General features: G+C 35.2%; 1 protein-coding gene across 1 annotated transcript in view; it reads right to left on the bottom strand.

Annotated features, from left to right (window-relative positions):
• The window catches only part of LOC150092321 (zinc finger SWIM domain-containing protein 5-like), a 320,532-nt gene that overhangs the window by 23,984 nt on the left and 278,496 nt on the right, over positions 1-18,052 (bottom strand). Inside the window, exons 15-16 of the mRNA XM_090414845.1 lie at positions 10,135-10,270; positions 1,008-1,165 (exon numbers count right to left, since the gene is read on the bottom strand). Of these exons, the coding sequence (XP_090270971.1) occupies positions 1,008-1,165; positions 10,135-10,270 (294 nt within the window). The remainder of the gene's footprint in view (positions 1-1,007; positions 1,166-10,134; positions 10,271-18,052) is intronic.

Genomic DNA, 18,052 nt, shown 5'->3' with positions numbered 1-18,052 from the left:
TTGAACTAATTCAGTTATAGAGTGGTGCAGTCTATAAATATTAATTTTCTCTATATTTGTATTAGAAATCAACTAGCAACCTTCTATTTTGTTAAGAACGTCGTAATAGTGATCATGTCGGATCCAAAGCATAGATTAAGAAGAAGTAGGATCCAACAGTAGCAAGTTTAAGTACGAAAGATTATTCAAGGAATCATCAGCAGCTCTAAAAAACGTTCCAAACCTCAACAAATTTGGGTGCATGAAACTACCCCAAATTTGGGAGACTTACATTATGAGAACTTCAGTCCAACGGCCAAGACAACCAAATTAGCCTGCCAGAGGGCACCATTAGGACTTTAGGAACAATATTAGTTTCTTGCTTTCTTCCTTATTTGCTTTTGTTAGTGCTTGCGTGCACATACCATATTTTTATGTTCCTGAAGATGGCAACGTGACGTTGCCGAAATATAGAAGTTATTCATTAAAGTTGCCTTTAATTAATATACTTTATATGAGTTGTTAATTCCGTAAGCTAATTACCAGTTTTGCATAAAAAAGATATGCATAAAAAGAGACCCGAGTGTATTTTAATGGCCTTAATTTTCTAAATTCTAATAATCTTTAATTAAGAAAGGTGATATTATATATCAATTAATTTTACACTTGTTTTCAGATATATATATATATATATTTACAGAAAAAAAAAAAAAAAAAAACCTAACACTGAAAATAGCATGTTAAATGGGATAAATGCTTTTTCAAATGAATAGGTGTACTGGATAAACAGCTCACTGTTTATTTGTAAACCTGATCTTTTTTAAATATGAAACAATCAAAATAGCATTAAAATACTACACTTTTCATACTTTTTTTCAGGAGAAACTGACATGCTGCATTGCAAAAGTCAAAAATGTATGACTGCTACAATGCAGCAATTTCATGATTCTTTACTGAACAACAGTTAAATAATAATTCTATCAGAAAATTTATAGAATTGCTTATAACTGAGTGTATAACAGGAATACCCTTTGCAGCAGACATCATTGTAGAAGCTAGAACACACTGCTGGACTTCAATATGACCAAGAGTAAACCATCGTGGGTAACGACTAAGAACCACAGGATTTAAAGCAGGATTGTTACTTGTCTCCTCTATCTCTTCCTGATCTTCTAATATTGGCAACCTTATATAAAAGATAAAACAAAAGTTAGGATTTAAAAAAAAAATCAAATGGCAGATAATTAAAACAAATATACGAAATAATTATCATATAGCTGAATTTTTTAATATATGCATAGAACTTGTTAGAAAACATTAGACTGTTTCTTAATAAAGGCTAAAAAGGTTTCAATAGTGTATTTTTGGCATCATCAAAGAATAATAAGTAAAATAGGAACAAATAACAGCTAACTGATAATGTCTGAAAACAAATTATGTGATTGCAGGTATGGAGCTAGGGATATTGTGGGATGGGCTATTTCATGTGGTTCTCTAATATTAATGTGTAACCATTTTCAGATTGGGTATTCTGACCCATATCCCCAAGCCTCAGCACCTAAAACTGGTGGCTGGTGAAACTGGTGTGCAGCAAGGCTCAGTGCTGGGACCACTCCTATTTAATTTGTATATAAACGATATAAGAAATAACCTGAAAGGCTGTTATTTAAAAACAACTTTTACAAACAACAAAAACTGCAGTAGCAAACTACAAACAAAATACAGACCAATCAGTATCTCAGGAGTGGTAGGAAAAGTACTGGCAAAATTGGTCAAAAAGAAATTCAAGAATGAGTGGATAGAAAATGATACTCTATGAGGGGCAACATGGCACTATGAAAGGTTGGTCATGCCTTAGTGATTTACTAACTTTTTATAATAGAGTAACAGCTGAGTTGAATAAAGGAAATGGCTACACTAATTCTGCTGGAGTCTGCAACATTTCCCCAAATTCCACATGGAACTCTGTTATGCAAATTAGAACAAAGGGAGATTGATATGATATTGGTTATGTGGATAAGAGAGTGGTTGTTGGACAGATATCAAAAATGATACACGCAGAATCTAGGTGAAAACTGGTGGCTAGTGGTGTGCAGCAAAGCTCAGTGCTGGGACCACCCCTATTTAATTTGTATATAAACGATATAAGAAATAACCTGAAAGGAAATATTCAGTTGTTTGCTGATGATACAAAATTAGGTAGAGTAGTAGTGAATCAAGGCAATGGAAGAGCTTGAAGGAATAGGCTGTCAATATGAGCAAAAGATAATGGGTATCAGTTTAATATCAAGAAATGTAAAATTATGTATTTCAGGATAAAAAAGATTAAAAGCTGTGTACCACACTGATAGAACCATACTCCAAGAAATAGATAAAGCTAGGGATTTGGGGGGGGGGGGTAGACAGAGTTGAAATTTAGATCGCATACTGCTAAGGTAGCTCATAAGATTATTTGACTATTCAGGAACACACTAACAAATAGCAATAAGAAAGCTGTTATAAAGTCTTGATATGATCACATCTGGATTAATGTGCTCAGGTCTGGTCTCCTGGGTTTCTTGTGAATGAGGAAGTAGTAGAGAGGATTCAGAGGTGAGTGGCTTTTGGAATGCATCCTATGAGAATAGATTGTGTGTGGATTGCAGAAGTTGGTTGATATGCAAAAAGACGGGATATGATAGACACATTTAAGTGACTTAAAGGATTTTCTAGGATTGATCAGGGGAAATGTTTCTGCAGTTGAGTAGAGGGGGCACAACAAAAGGCCATTTCTGGAAGTAAAGGTGTGATTGGTAGGGGGTGTGAGGATTAGATTTTTCACTTAGAGAGTTGTGAATGAATGGAACGGATTACAGTGTCAGCTGTGAGCACTTTGTCTGATAATGGGTTCAAGAAGCAGCATGACAGATTGTGTGGACAGTTTGGGTCTTCAGACTCCATGGAGGTAACTGTACAATAATAATTACTCCAGACATCTAGGCTATCTTTATCTTCACCTTTCAATGTCATCTTTATCATCATTGATTCCTTTTACAAACTTTTCTGAGCTTGTAAAGATTTCTAATATAAATGATATAAGAAATTTCAATAGTCTCCAGAACACTGTCATCTTCCTGATATTTACCTTTTATTTTCTTGCTGCTCTCTAGTTTACCTGTAAAAGTTGCTCAACTTGAATTATTTTTAAAACCTTCTTACATACTGTTCTTTTTGATGTGATAACCATTTTTATTCTACTTAGCATTGAGTAATGGTCATTTCCAATTTCAAATTCTCTGTTCACTCCTGTATCCTGAACCAGCATGAAGATATCGCTATCAACAATGACACAGTCAATGATGCTTTCTTATTTCTTGTGTCTTCTCTCCCTATGAATTTGTGCACATCTTTATGCTGAACATGGTGTTAGTAATGACTACTCCATATTCTGAACAGAAATGAGCAGATAATTAGCTACAAAGCTAACACCATTATTATTAGATTTGTCCTTTTCTCCAAATTTTCCCCAAACATTCCTGTACACCTGGTGGGATTCATTTCCTATTCTGCTATTTAGATCTTCAAAAAAGGACCATTTTTTCCATTTTCTTTATGTCAACTGTCTGCTTTTATGATTCAAAAAAGTCCTCCATTTCTTCCTAAGAAGAACCTTCAGTGAACCTTCATAGGTACAAATAAGTTTCATTGTCCATTTCCCTAGCTCCTTCCCAATATCATTAATGTATATATTGAACAACAATATCTGTAGACTGGGTCAAAGCTGTATAACTGAGAGGAGACCTCCACATAGCCTTTAAAGGAATGCGGAGAACCGACCAGGGCTTCTGACCTAATGTCCAATCCTCACCTTCTCGTGGTGCACCCTGTTGGGTATCTACTTTGATACTGAACGAACGAGGATGGGCTGGCAATTTGGGATTTAGCCGACCAAATTGTATTCTTATTGGTTAAACCAAAATAAAAAATGATGGTACAACATGACAAAATTTCATGCCGGCTGGGGCGTCGCCCGGTTAAACAAGGCCCCCGTTGTTTTCGCCAGGGAACCAGGGCGAACAGCGAAAAGTCAGCTACTGGAACAAATCTGAAAATAAACCCCAACTCAACATCACCAGAGTTAAAGATCGGTACTATCAACGTAAGAAGCCTGAATGGCAAAGAAATGGAGCTAGCTGAGGAATTAGATAAGTACCAGATCGACATAATAGGGGTGACTGAAACAAAAAAGACCAAAACTGGTGAGATCTTTCTGAGCAATAAATACAAAATGTTATATTCAGGCAATGACAATCAAGGAAAAGAAGGAGTAGCCATAGTATTCAACACAAAATACGAGGCTAATCTTCTTGAATGGCAGTCAGTCTCAAGTAGAGTAATGTGGGCAAATATGAGAATGGGGAACTGGACAATGAGACTTATTTGTGCCTATGGTCCCACAGAAGGTTCTACTAAGGTAGAAGTGGAGGAATTTTTTGAGGCTTTAGAAAAAGCAACTGACACAATGAAAAAGGAAAAGTTGGTCCTTGTTGGGGATCTAAATAGTAGAGTAGGAAATGATTGTGAGACATACAAAAATATTTTGGGAAAATTTAGAAAAGAGCAAAGCTAATAATAATGGCAAATATCTGTTGGATTTCTGCTCAGGACATGGACTGGTTATTACTAACACCATGTTCCAACATAAAAATGTGCACAAATTCACATGGAGAGAAGAGGCTAGGAATAAGAAAAGTCTCATTGACTATGTTATTGTTGATAGTGATGTTTTCTCCCTGGTGCAGGACACCAGAGTGTACAGAGGATTTGAAATTGGAAGTGATCACTATTTAGTCTTGAGCAGGATAAAATTGAATTTCATATTGAAAAGAATAACATGTAAGAAAGTTTTAAAGCGAATAAAAGTTGAGCAGCTCTCAGATGTGAACTGTAGACTAAAATACAGAAATATTATTGAAAAGAAAATGAAAGAGTTTGAGAACAGGAATCAAACCTTGGAGATTCAGTGGCAAACTCTGAAGGAAACATTGATTGATTCTGCCAGAGAGGCATGTGGTGAGGTTGTGTGCAAGGATAAAAAAATCAGAACTCCCTGGTGGACACAGGAAGTTAAAGAGGCAGTGAAGGAGAAGAAGAAAGCATATCAAAAGTTCCTGGCAAATAAGTCAGCTTTTACTCTTACAGAATACAGAAACAAATGTAAGAAAGCTAAACAGTGTGTAAAACTAGCTAAACAAAAGTCATGGGAGGACTTTGGCAAGAATATAGAAAATAAATATCAAGAAGGTGGCAAAATATTCTGGAGGTTGTTGAAGAAGCTTAGGAATGGAGGAAAGAGTGCTGTAAAAGGAATTAGAGATGATAAAGGTGAAATGAAAACAGGAGAAAAAGATATCCTTGAAGTATGGAGTAATTACTTTGAAAAACTGCTAAATGAAACAAGCAGTGATAACAGCACAGTGGTAAAAAACACTGACCAGGCATGCAGTCAGGAATACATATCCATACTTGAAGTAGAAAAAGCCATCAAAGGCTTGAAATGTGGAAAGGCAGCAGGAGTAGATGATATTCGACCAGAAATGCTGAAGTATGGTGGTATAAGAGTCTTACAGTGGCTGCACTGCATAGTTCAGAAAGCCTGGACAGAGGGACGAATTCCCGATGATTGGAGTAGAGCTCTCATAGTACCCATATATAAAAAGGGAAATAAAACTGAATGTGAGAATTACAGAGGTATTTCCCTACTGAGTGTTCCTGGCAAGATCTATGCAAGTATACTTGAGAAACGGTTGAGAAGAATTGTGGAAGAAAAGCTTGGTGAAGAACAAGCTGGATTCAGGCCAAATAGAGGCTGTCAGGATCAGATCTTCACTTTACGACAAATAGTCGAGAAAGCATGGGAATATAACAAAGATCTGTATTTAAGTTTTGTCGATTTGGAAAAGGCATATGACAAGGTGCCAAGAGAGAAGCTATTCAATACGCTGCAGTTATATGGTGTCAATGGGGCATTATATCAAGCAATACTTAGTCTTTATTTGAGTTGTGAGTCAGCAGTTAGAATTGAAGGAAGTACAGGAAGATGGTTTAATGTTAAATCTGGTGTGAGACAAGGATGTACATTATCCCCTCTGTTATTCATTATCTATATGGATCACATTATGAAGGAATGTGGTATTAAACCTGATATCAAAATTGGAGATGTTAATGTCAGCTCTTTGCTTTATGCGGATGATGTTATACTTCTAAATAAATCCGCTACAAGTCTGCAAGATTCTCTGACTAAATTGAATAGCTGTTGTAATAGATATGGTATGAAGGTCAGCAATAAAAAGACAAAGACAATGAAAATAGGCAGAATCATTGAAAATGTCAACTGTGTTGTGAATGGAGAACCTGTGGAACAAGTAAAACATTTCAGCTACTTAGGCACAATTTTTACTGAAGATGGTAAACTAAATATAGAAATAGACAACAGAATCAGCAAAGCTGGTATCGTGGGCAGTCAATTGAATAAATTCATATGGCATAAGAAAGAAATTAGTCGGAACACTAAATTAGCTGTATACAAGACTGTGTTCAAACCAATTTTAACTTATGGATCTGAGAGCTGGGTCAGAAGTAAAACACTTGACCAAAGACTAGAGACCGCAGATATGAGAGTCCTGAGAAAGATTAGAGGCGTGAACAGATGGCATCAATGGCAATATCATATTAAAAATGAGGATATTAGGAAAGAACTTGACATTGTCAGCATCCAGGAATGCGTTAGCAGAGCTAATCTCAGATGGTATGGTCACTTAAATAGAATGGGAGAGGAAAGATTAGCAAAACAAGTGTTCTCTGCCAGGTTGGCAGGAAAACGACCCAGAGGAAGACCAAGATATAGGTGGATTGATACGGTACAAAGTGCCTTGGACGATAGAAATATAAGATCTGATAATGTTGGAGTCTTGACAAGTAACAGACTGATTTGGAGGAAAATTGTAGATAGGAAGTTAGTAATGATGTAATTTTTTCATGTAGTACTGTCATATCCTGTACACCCCTTGAGGGTACATGGCAGGAATTTGATGATGATGATGATGATGATGGTCATCTTAAATCTGGTACATTCATAATCCCCATAGTTTCTATTCAATATCCAGTATCATGTCCAGTAACATTCAAATTCAGTATATCCATTCCATTTACCCAACTGAGTCATAACATTATTATAAAATATGAGCAAATTGCTAAGATATGACCTCCCTTTAGTAAACCAATGCTGTTCTTTACAAAGTATATATTGTTTGTCAAACCATTTCTGTGTGTGAGTTCTTACCAACTTTTTGTTAGTAAGAACTCGCATTTGTGGTAAAATCTTCACCACCACTCCAAAGATACTGATAGGTCAGTAGTTAGTTGCATCAGCTTTTACAATGGAACTAGCATACATTCTTCCCATTCCTGTAGAATTTTTCCTGAATTGAGACTCAAGTTATACAAACATGTCTATCAAGGACCAATCCAATTCAGCTGAACATGTCTTTAGTATACATTCTGATATACTACTCTGTCCCTAATGCCAAACTCTCATTTACATTATGCAACCGCACTTGAAAACTTTATTCTCATGCACCTCTATATCTTCATCAAATATAGTGGTAGCACTGTGCACTGCACCATATCACATAAACCTGGTTGATAGATCTTAGTGAAGTGAACACCCATTATTTGAATAGTCATATCAGATCTGAAACAACGGTACCATCTACATTTACGAAATGTTATTCTTCCACATTCATTTTTTTTTCTTTTATTTGGAATAACGATAAAATTCTTTAGCCTGTGCAGTCAGTTTCTTTTCATATTCAATGCAACTTTTCTAGTGTCTACACTTTATATTTTCATAACTCCTCTCATGATATTCTTTTCACATCATCTTTTTCTTTTCCTTATGAATTGCTTGCTTAATAAGATTGTACATCTGTTTAACTCCAATCCTATTTCTTCTTCAAACTCCAGAGACACATTCAGATCCTGCTTTATTTAAGCACCTTTTCAAAGCTTCCCATGTGTTACTGATATCCTTCCATTCAGTAATGATATCATGGGACCAAATTACTTTGTTATATATAGTATTCTCCTGAGTTTGTCATAATTTTCAGTTTTGTAGTTCAGCACATAACTTGTCCTAAATGGAGCATCCATACAGTTAGCTACTTTCAAGGGCAGTACAACAAGATCACTGTCATCAACTGGTGGCAAAACAATCACATTATTAACTGAGATCCCTTCTGATGCTATGATCAAATCTAATACTCTTCGACCTCAAGTTCCTTCTTTCACATGCTCAGAAAGCTGTCTCACAACAGCTCACAAATTCATATCTCCTGCTGTTATTGGACTTTGATCAAAATTTTTTGGTAGTAACTGTAGTGCAAAGTGACTAATAAAAAAATGAAAGAGAATATTGTATATTATTAATGGGCATATTATATATATAAATATGGAAATTTAGCATTTTTAATAAATATATGCTTATACTTAAGTTACAAATCAGCAGTTAGAACTGAATGTATAGGAAGATTATGTTAAATCAGGTATACTGTCTCAATAGTTATTTATGATCTATATGGATTGCATCATAAAGAAAACTCAAGTCAACATAGGCAATATTAATAAAGCTTGGTTAATTATTTTATGGATGCAGATATTGTTATTCTCTCCAATGAATTTGCAATACAAAAATAAGGAAAACTGAAAACATCAAATACATTCCCAATAGTGAACCTACTGAACCAGGTAATAACATCTTAAGTATTTAAACACAAACTTTAATGAAGATGGAAAATTAAATATTCACCATCTTCCCTAGAGATAGTGAAACAGATTAAGTAAGGCTTGTATAGTGGGGAGGAAGCCAAAATACCAAACAAGAGGGAAATCAGTCAAAACACAAACTAGCGGTATACAAAATTATAAAAATTACATGAGTAAACAAGAGAATCAATGGTACCGATTCATTCAGAATCATAGGAAAAATCAGAAAAGAACTTTATATAATCAATGCTCAGCAACGTATAAGTTAATCTAAGATGGTACAGTTAGTTAAACAGAATAGAGGATAAAATGAGTAAAATTATGCTTTTAATCAAAATGGCAGGAAAGAAGCCTGAAGAAGAACATAATCTAAGACACAGATCTAACAAATAACAAGGCATTGTGGCTGAAAATTATTGATAGGAAACTAGTAATGATACAATAACTATGCTGCTTATAAGATCTGACACACTCCTTGAGCACATACAAGAGAAAAAAGATGATCATGAAAAGGCGGGGGAATCAAAATTTGTTTATATTATGCATTACACATTACCTAAATCTTTCACATCATTGCAAAATTACTTTGTTATATAGCAAACTTTATGATAAACAATGGAACATTCAGACACAAAAAGTTTAATGACACTATTAAATCAAATATTTCAATCTTAATCTAATAGATCATTTTAGTGAATCGAAAATTCAACCAGGTACCATTACACTGATACATCTCAAAAGAGGTGAGCTGTGCAGTGTACTACAGTACAGTAGAATGCAAGATGTGATTAAAAAAGCACTACTGCTAATAAACTCATAAAAATAAGACTTCCAAATTTCAGATAATGAAAGACAATAATTACGATTCAAGTCTGCAAGCTACTATACTACATTACACTAACACACAGCTCACATCTTTTGAAATCTTCCTGCTATTCTAGATAGTTGAATTGTCTGTTCACTGAAGTTGATTGTATAATTCTAAAAGATCAAAATATTGATTTAATAACATGCTATTAAACTACTTCATGTGTCTACAGGTTTCATTATTTGCTTTCTAGTACATCATAATTGCCATTACAGACTTGAAAGGGATTTTATATTAACTATTTCCGAATTTAAAAGTCATATGTAAATATACATAATGATAAACTTTTCCAATTGAACAAGTTTGAGCATATGCAAATATTTTATAACATATTTGTTGTTGGTTGGTTATAATAAAATGTTATAATAATAATAAAATAATAATATAATAAAATAACAATATAATAAAATGTTTGTTATAATAAAGTGTTGTTGGTTCTGTTCATTTTGTAAAGTGATTATATAAAAAAAATTAAATATATTAACCTCATGGCTCTCAATCCAACACTGAAGGCTAGATCAGAATCATATGGCAAAAGAGCAGTAAAGAGGTATTTAGCAAATGTGTGCATTGGGACACTTTCAGGATGAATGCCACTTCCAAGACCACTGAATGGACCACCTGAAAATCAATCGTATTAAGTTATTATTTTATTTAATTAAATAAGCTTAAGTTTCACACATCTACAAAACATTTTTCATTTAGTAGAATACATAGCAGATGCCAATATTTTCACTAAATTTCATACTCCATTCTCAATGATAAATTCAACGAAAAGTAGCTTGTTTAAAATTTATCAAGCTATAGAATGCTTATATATAGTTAATAGATCATATGGTATATTAATGATAATTTCTCTTTTGCAATATGTGAAGATATCTTGCAAGATTTGTATAATTTTTAGAACTATACAATTTGTATACAATTAGAACTATACTATACAGTCCTGTTATGGTAGATTGCACCTGTAATCTACCATATATAGGGGGAACAGCACGCAGGATTCCTATCAGACAAAAGGAACATAAGACACACATTAAATATAATAACTATGGTGAAGCTGGCCTTTCTGATCATGCCCTGAACACTTTACATAGAATTCTGGAAAAGCACCAGTTGTTTACATCACACCAAAACATGGTATGAATGCAAATTTAAGGAATCCTGCGAGATTCTTATCAACCACCCCAATCTGAACAGTAATGATGGTCAAAAAAATCCCAAGCATATGGAAGGCACATATTCTACCCACAGAACCTTTCTCCCTAAGAGTTAACTATACACACGACTGTAGATAATCCAGAATCCTAAATCTAATATAACAATTGTAATGTTAAAAATAAGACATCATTGTTACTGTAAGAAAACTATCTATAAGAAAGAATGTTTCTCTCATGTTATCTTAAATAGAATTTAGCTTCGTAGTTTCTAAATAATTAATTAATTTGTAATTTTATCTGTATTTTTTCCCCCTTCACTAGAGGTCATGCCAGTAGAATAACCGGTGATCAAATCATCGTTTCTTTAGCTTACTGTGTGAAATGCAACTTAGCTTGTCCTTGTATATACTCCAGATAATGACCTTATATGAAAGTCAAAGCATCGGGAAATTAATATAGTTATTTACAACACTTTTGTAATAATAATTTGATCCACAAAATGTCTCAAAAGACATTTTTTCTGATTGCAAATTAGAGCAAAATGATAATAGAAGATCCAGAATGGGATGATTTTTTGATGATAGCCCTCATTTCCATGTGTGTGTGTGTGTGTCTATACACATGGAAATACATATGGTATACTTCATGAGTGCAGAATTCCATGAAACCAACCAAAATTTGATTTCAAAGAATTCTCAGGTAGAAGACTGTGCAAGTTTGTCTATACTGGATTTAGCAAATATGATTTTTACCGAAGAATTTCTCAATAATTAATCAAACAGATTAATATATATATGCTGCATAAACTGCAAAAGAAGGCATTTGGTCATAGGTCTTCTTATACTATGTAAATGGAAAGATACTAATGATTTGGAAATTAGTTTTTCTTTCATTGCTTGTTGTTGCATATTTCTCTCTGCAGAACATTACTGGAACACAGAAAGATGGGCTAGTTGTTCTGTTATGAGCTGCAATGGCTACTTTGTTTGTCACATTTTTTCAACAGCTTGAAGCAGAATATGAAAGGTTGTGCAAAATCAAACCTATTTTGAATCACTTTAAAACAACTGCATATTGAATCAATGGTTCTTTAGCATGGCATATATCTGTTTCATCAATATATTAAAAATATTGTAAAAGATACACATATGGAATCAAGCTTAAAAATTTACTGTGAAAAATCTGAAAGCTTCCAAATATCTGCCATGCTTCAAAAGGTTATCATTAGTCAAATGGAAAATTATTTACATAAATGATACAAATTATACACAGATAATTTTTATAATTCCATTCCATTGACAAAATTGTTGTTTAGATATCCTAATAAAGGGCAATAAGTCACCCATCAATGATCATTCCACTGTTCTTCCAATATTCTCACCATTGCTAAGGTATCCAAGAACCCTGTACTTATATTCTTTCATGATCCTCAAATCTTATCTATAACTTTGCTGATATTCCATTCCTCTTTTTCATTGAAAAAAAAAAAAAAAATGCTGAAACATCCAAAGCTACAATCTCTTCCACAGCCAATATCTAAAATTGATCTCTTCGTGATTCTCTAGTAAGGTGAGGATAGCCTACCTACTGTTACCCAAACACAGTCCTGTCTTATTTCTCATAAGAAAGATCTACATTCACTTCTCCTTCCCTCTGATAACATTTTGCATTTCAGACAAGATCAGGTTTTATTTTCTGAGCTGACTTACATCTACTGGCACAAACACATCATGTGTATAGCCTCCTTACCCTCTAAAAATCTTTGTATTCTTTACACAATACTCAAGGTGACCAATTCTCCCATATTTCTCAAGAACTCCTGTATTTTAGCAAAATTTTTGGATCATCCTGACTCATCTCGATCATTCCATATTGATCTTCAAATATTCCCGTATTTTTCATAATCAATCACTGTCGTTAATTTTTCAATGTATATTATAACCGCCAAATACAATTTGACACTAATATCGATAGTTTGGAAAATTCTAATCGATACAATTCTGTTCCAGCCAACGAATATACATGGGTGTTCTGGCAAAGATCTTATATCATTGCATTGATCTTGTAACCTTTGGCGCCCTTTTAATAATCAATACCTATTCGGAATAATCAAATCGTTGGTAGCGATTTTCGATATACACTTCCGGATTTTGTTTGTCTGTTTCCTATCTAGCATTCTTAACAGCCATTGTGTCTACATTCATTCTCAAAGTTTTTTTAGTATCCTTGAATATCGAGTGCCATAGTATATTTTCGTGATGGATAGTGATGTTGAAACAGAAAGTAATAATGTAAAAAGGCAACCAAAAAAGAAATGTAAATATTTCTGTGTTTATCTGAAGAAATGGGAAGAACAATACTCATGGCTAAAACCCGTGCCATCCAACATTCACAAAGCTAATTGTATATTATGTAAACTTGACTTCAGTATGTAAATGAAGACAATCTGTATGAAGAGTTTTGTAGTACAGTGAGTGTTGTGAATATGGTGAAATCAGGAAGTACTGAATGAAAGTAGGTGAATATGTTAATTAAATAACAAGAAAATCAATGTTCCAAATCTTGGTAAAATTTTAGGCTTTGTGTTAAGTATTCCAGGCTCAAATGCCCACAGAGAGAATGTTCTCAATGATGAACAATAAATGGACAGATCAGAGAAATCAAAGTAGCTTAGAATTAATTAAATTAGAACTAATAATGGTAGTGATCAATTTTGATTGATTATGATTGTAAAGAGTTTTTGTAGTTTGCACAAGGAGAGAAAAAAATTAAAGCTGCTGCAGCAGCTGTTGATAAATATAAATAAGTTTATATAAGAAGTATCATCATCAAATATCTGCCATGTACACTCAAGTGGTGTACAGGATACGATAGTACTACATGAAAAAAATTACATCATTACTAACTTCCTATCTACAATTTTCCTCCAAATCAGTCTGTTACTTGTCAAGACTCCAACATTATCAGATCTTATATTTCTATCGTCTAAGGCACTTTGTACCGTATCAATCCACCTATATCCTGGTCTTCCTCTGGGTCGTTTTGCTGCCAAGCTGGCAGAGAACACTTGTTTTGCTAATCTTTCTTCACCCATTCTGTTTAAGTGACCATACCACCTGAGATTAGCTCTGCTAACGCATTCCTGGATGCTGACAATGTCAAGTTCTTTCCTAATATCCTCGTTTTTAATATGATATTGCCATTGATGACATCTGTTCATGCCTCTAATCTTTCTCAGGACTCTCATATCTGCGGTCTCTAGTCTTTGGTCAAGTGTTTTACTTCTGACCCAGCTCTCAGATCCATAAGTTAAAACTGGTTTGAACACTGTCTTGTATACAGCTAATTTAGTGTTCCGACTAATTTCTCTCTTATTCCACATGAATTTATTCAATTGACTTCCCACCATACCAGCTTTGCTGATTCTGTTGTCTATTTCTATATTGAATTTACCATCTTCACTGAACATCGTGCCTAAGTAGATGAAATGTTTTACTTGTTCCACAGGTTCTCCATTCACAACACAGTTGACATTTTCAATGATTCTGCCTATTTTCATTGTCTTTGTCTTTTTATTGCTGACCTTCATACCATATCTATTACAACAGTTATTCAATTTAGTCAGAGAATCTTGCAGACTTGTAGCAGATATAATTAGGAGTATAACATCATCCGCATAAAACAAAGAGCTGACATTAACATCTCCAATTTTGATATCATGTTTAATACCACTTTCCTTCATAATGTGATCCATATAGATAATGAATAACAGAAGGGATAATGTACATCCTTGTCTCACACCAGATTTAGCATTAAACCATCTTCCTGTACTTCCTTCAATTCTAACTGCTGATGTACAACTCAAATAAAGACTAAGTATTGCTTGATATAATGCTCCATTGACACCATATAACTGTAGTGTATTGAATAGCTTCTCATTTGGCACCTTGTCATATGCCTTTTCCAGATCGACAAAACTTAAATACAGATCTTTGTTATATTCCCATGATTTCTCCACTATTTGTCGTAAAGTGAAGATCTGATCCTGACAGCCTCTATTTGGCCTGAATCCAGCTTGTTCTTCACCCAGCTTTTCTTCCACAATTCTTCTCAACCGTTTCTCAAGTATACTTGCATAGATCTTGCCAGGAACACTTAGTAGGGAAATACCTCTGTAATTCTCACATTCAGTTTTATTTTCCTTTTTATACATGGGTACTATGAGAGCTCTACTCCAATCATCGGGAATTCATCCCTCTGTCCAGGCTTTCTGAACTATGCAGTGCAGCCATTGTAAGACTTTTATACCACTATAATTCAGGATTTCTGGTCGAATATCATCTACTCCTGCTGCCTTTCCACATTTCAAGCCTTTGATGGCTTTTTCTACTTCAAGTATGGATATGTATTCCTGACTGCATGCCTGGTCAGTGTTTTTTACCACTGTGCTGTCATCACTGCTTGTTTCATTTTGCAGTTTTTCAAAGTAATTACTCCATACTTCAAGGATATCTTTATCTCCCATTTTCATGTCACCTTTATCATCTCTAACTCCTTTTACAGCACTCTTTCCTCCATTCCTAAGCTTCTTCAACAACCTCCAGAATATTTTGCCACCTTCTTGATATTTATTTTCTATATTCTTGCCAAAGTCCTCCCGTGACTTTTGTTTAACTAGTTTTACACAGCGTTTAGCATTCTTGCATTTGTCTCTGTATTCCGCATAACCTGCGCAAATGATATTATGCGCAGGTTATGCGGACGGTGTGGTGTGGAATTTGTGGACGTGTGGAATGAGTTTGATGGGCGAAAGGACTTATACAAGATGGATGGCCTGCATTTGAATGGACTTGGTGTGCGGAGACTGGAAAAAGTGTTGCTGAATGAAGTGAAAATGGATGTGCAGAACCAGGGAAACTAGAACTACCAAGGAGGGGGGGAAGTGGATATCCAGACATCAGTGAGACAGTTGAGTGTAAAAATGTATATAATGTACCTGAGCCAGCAATAAGGACAAAAAATGGGAATGGGATATTTAGAATAACGCATCAAGATAGGGGTGGGACAAAGGGAACACTGCAATTCATGTATACTAATGCGAGGAGTATTAGGAACAAGAAGGAAGAATTTTTGGCCTTGATTGGCTCTTCCTGGCCACAGGTTATTGGCATTAGTGAAACATGGCTGACGGAAGATGATATAGTTAGTGGGATAGAATGTGTAGGTTATAGTATGTTTAGGAGGGACAGAGAGAATAAAATTGGGGGAGGGGTGTTATTGATGATAGCTGATGAACTGCAGCCAAGGAGAATTGAAGTATTGCAGGATAGTGAAAGGAGCTCATTTGAGGCTATTTGGTGTGAGATTGATACTGGCAGAATAAAATATACAGTTGCGTGCTGCTATAGACCAGGTGATGGAATAGATGGTGGAGATGGTATGCATAAACAAATTGATGAAATGAGTGGAAGGAGGGTAATTATTATGGGGGATTTCAACTATGGTAACATTGATTGGAAGGAGGAGAGGACACATGTGAGGAAGGAAATGGATTTTATTCAATTATTAAGGGATAACTATCTGAAACAGCATGTAATTGAAAATACCAGGGGTATGAGAGTGCTTGACCTGGTAATAGTATCTGAGAATTTGACTGTAATGAATATGACCATGTTGCCACCTATTGGTGAGAGTGATCATAAGGTCTTGACCTGGGAGGTGGCTAAAGGTGTGAAATTTGTGATTAAGACAGGGTATATGTGGAATTACCGTGCTGGCAAGTATGACAAGCTTAGGAGATTGCTTGGATCAGTGCCATGGTATGTACAACTGCAAGGGCTGGACGTCGATAGAGCATGGGAAGTGATCAAAGAGCATTTACAGGAGGTTATGGCTGATTGTATACCTAAGGTCCGAATAGTGAAACAAGGAGGGGTTAAATGGATGAATAACACCATTAAGATTGAGCTGCAAAAAAAAGAAACAACTATGGAGGGAATTTAAAGAAAGGGGTGACCTGCAGGCACACGAACGGTATAAAGTACAGGCCAGAAGGGTAACGAATGTGGTAAAAACAGCAAAAGCCGATTATGAAAGGAAACTAGCTATGCAAGCAAAAGAGAATCCCAAACAGTTCTTTCAATATGCTGCAAGCAAGAAAAAAACTGTACATGGCAAAATGATTTTAAGGAATGACGATGGTAAAGAGTTCACTGAACCAGTCGATATAGTGGAGTTACTGAGCGCGCACTTTGCAAAAGTATATCATCCAGGTGGTGACGTTGAAAAAATGAAGGAACCATTAGTTTATATGGGAATTGTGATGAATGAAGTGGAGGTGAATAGTCTATTACAGAACCTTAATGTGAATACATTTGTGGGATTGGATGGTATACTGGCACGGGTCTTGCATGAAGCGGCTAATGAATTATCAGTGCCCTTGACCATGTTGTTTAATCTGAGTCTCAGGTCTGGCTTAGTCCCGAAGGCGTGGAAAGAGGGGAAAATAGTTTCACTGCATAAAGGAGAATCCAAGACTATGGTTGCAAATTACCGACTGATCAGCATATCAGGAGTCGTTGTCAAGGTCTTGGAGAAAGTAGTCAAGGGAAAAATACAGGAATGGATTGATGAAAATGAGATACTGTACAGAGGACAGCATGGCTTTGTGAAGGGTAGATCATGCCTCAGTAACTTGCTCAAGTTTTATAACAAGGTGACGGCTGAACTGGATAAGGGAAATGGGTTTACAGTGATACTGCTGGACCTGGCAAAGGCATTTGACAGGATACCACATGGAATTCTAATCCGTAAACTACAACATATGGGAATGGATATAGGGTTGGTGAGATGGATAGCTGGGTGGTTGATGGAGAGATATCAAAGAGTAGTTTATTCAGGAGTAGAGTCCAAAAGACGGCCTGTGACTAGTGGTGTGCCACAGGGTTCTGTTCTTGGACCACTGCTGTTTAATCTGTTCATTAACGATATAGGGAAGGGTCTAAGTGGGACAGTTCATTTGTTCGCTGATGATGCAAAGTTGGGTAGGGCGATAGTGAATGCAGAAGATGTCAAAGTCTTGCAAGATGACTTAGATAGATTGGAGTTCTGGACTAAGGAGAATGGATGTCAATTTAATGTGACAAAATGTAAGGTTATGCATTTCGGAGTGAAAAGATTAGCAGCAGTATACCACATTGGTGGAACTGTACTCCAAGAGATTGATGAGGCCAGGGACTTGGGA

This window comes from Typopeltis vanoorti, chromosome 26, assembly GCF_054136105.1.
Source record: "Typopeltis vanoorti isolate ZY-2024b chromosome 26, IOZ_Tvanoo_1.0, whole genome shotgun sequence".
Classification (NCBI taxonomy): Eukaryota; Metazoa; Arthropoda; class Arachnida; order Uropygi; family Thelyphonidae; genus Typopeltis; species Typopeltis vanoorti.
The sequence above is the reverse complement of the archived record's forward strand: the minus strand, read 5'-3'. Positions and strand labels throughout refer to the sequence as shown.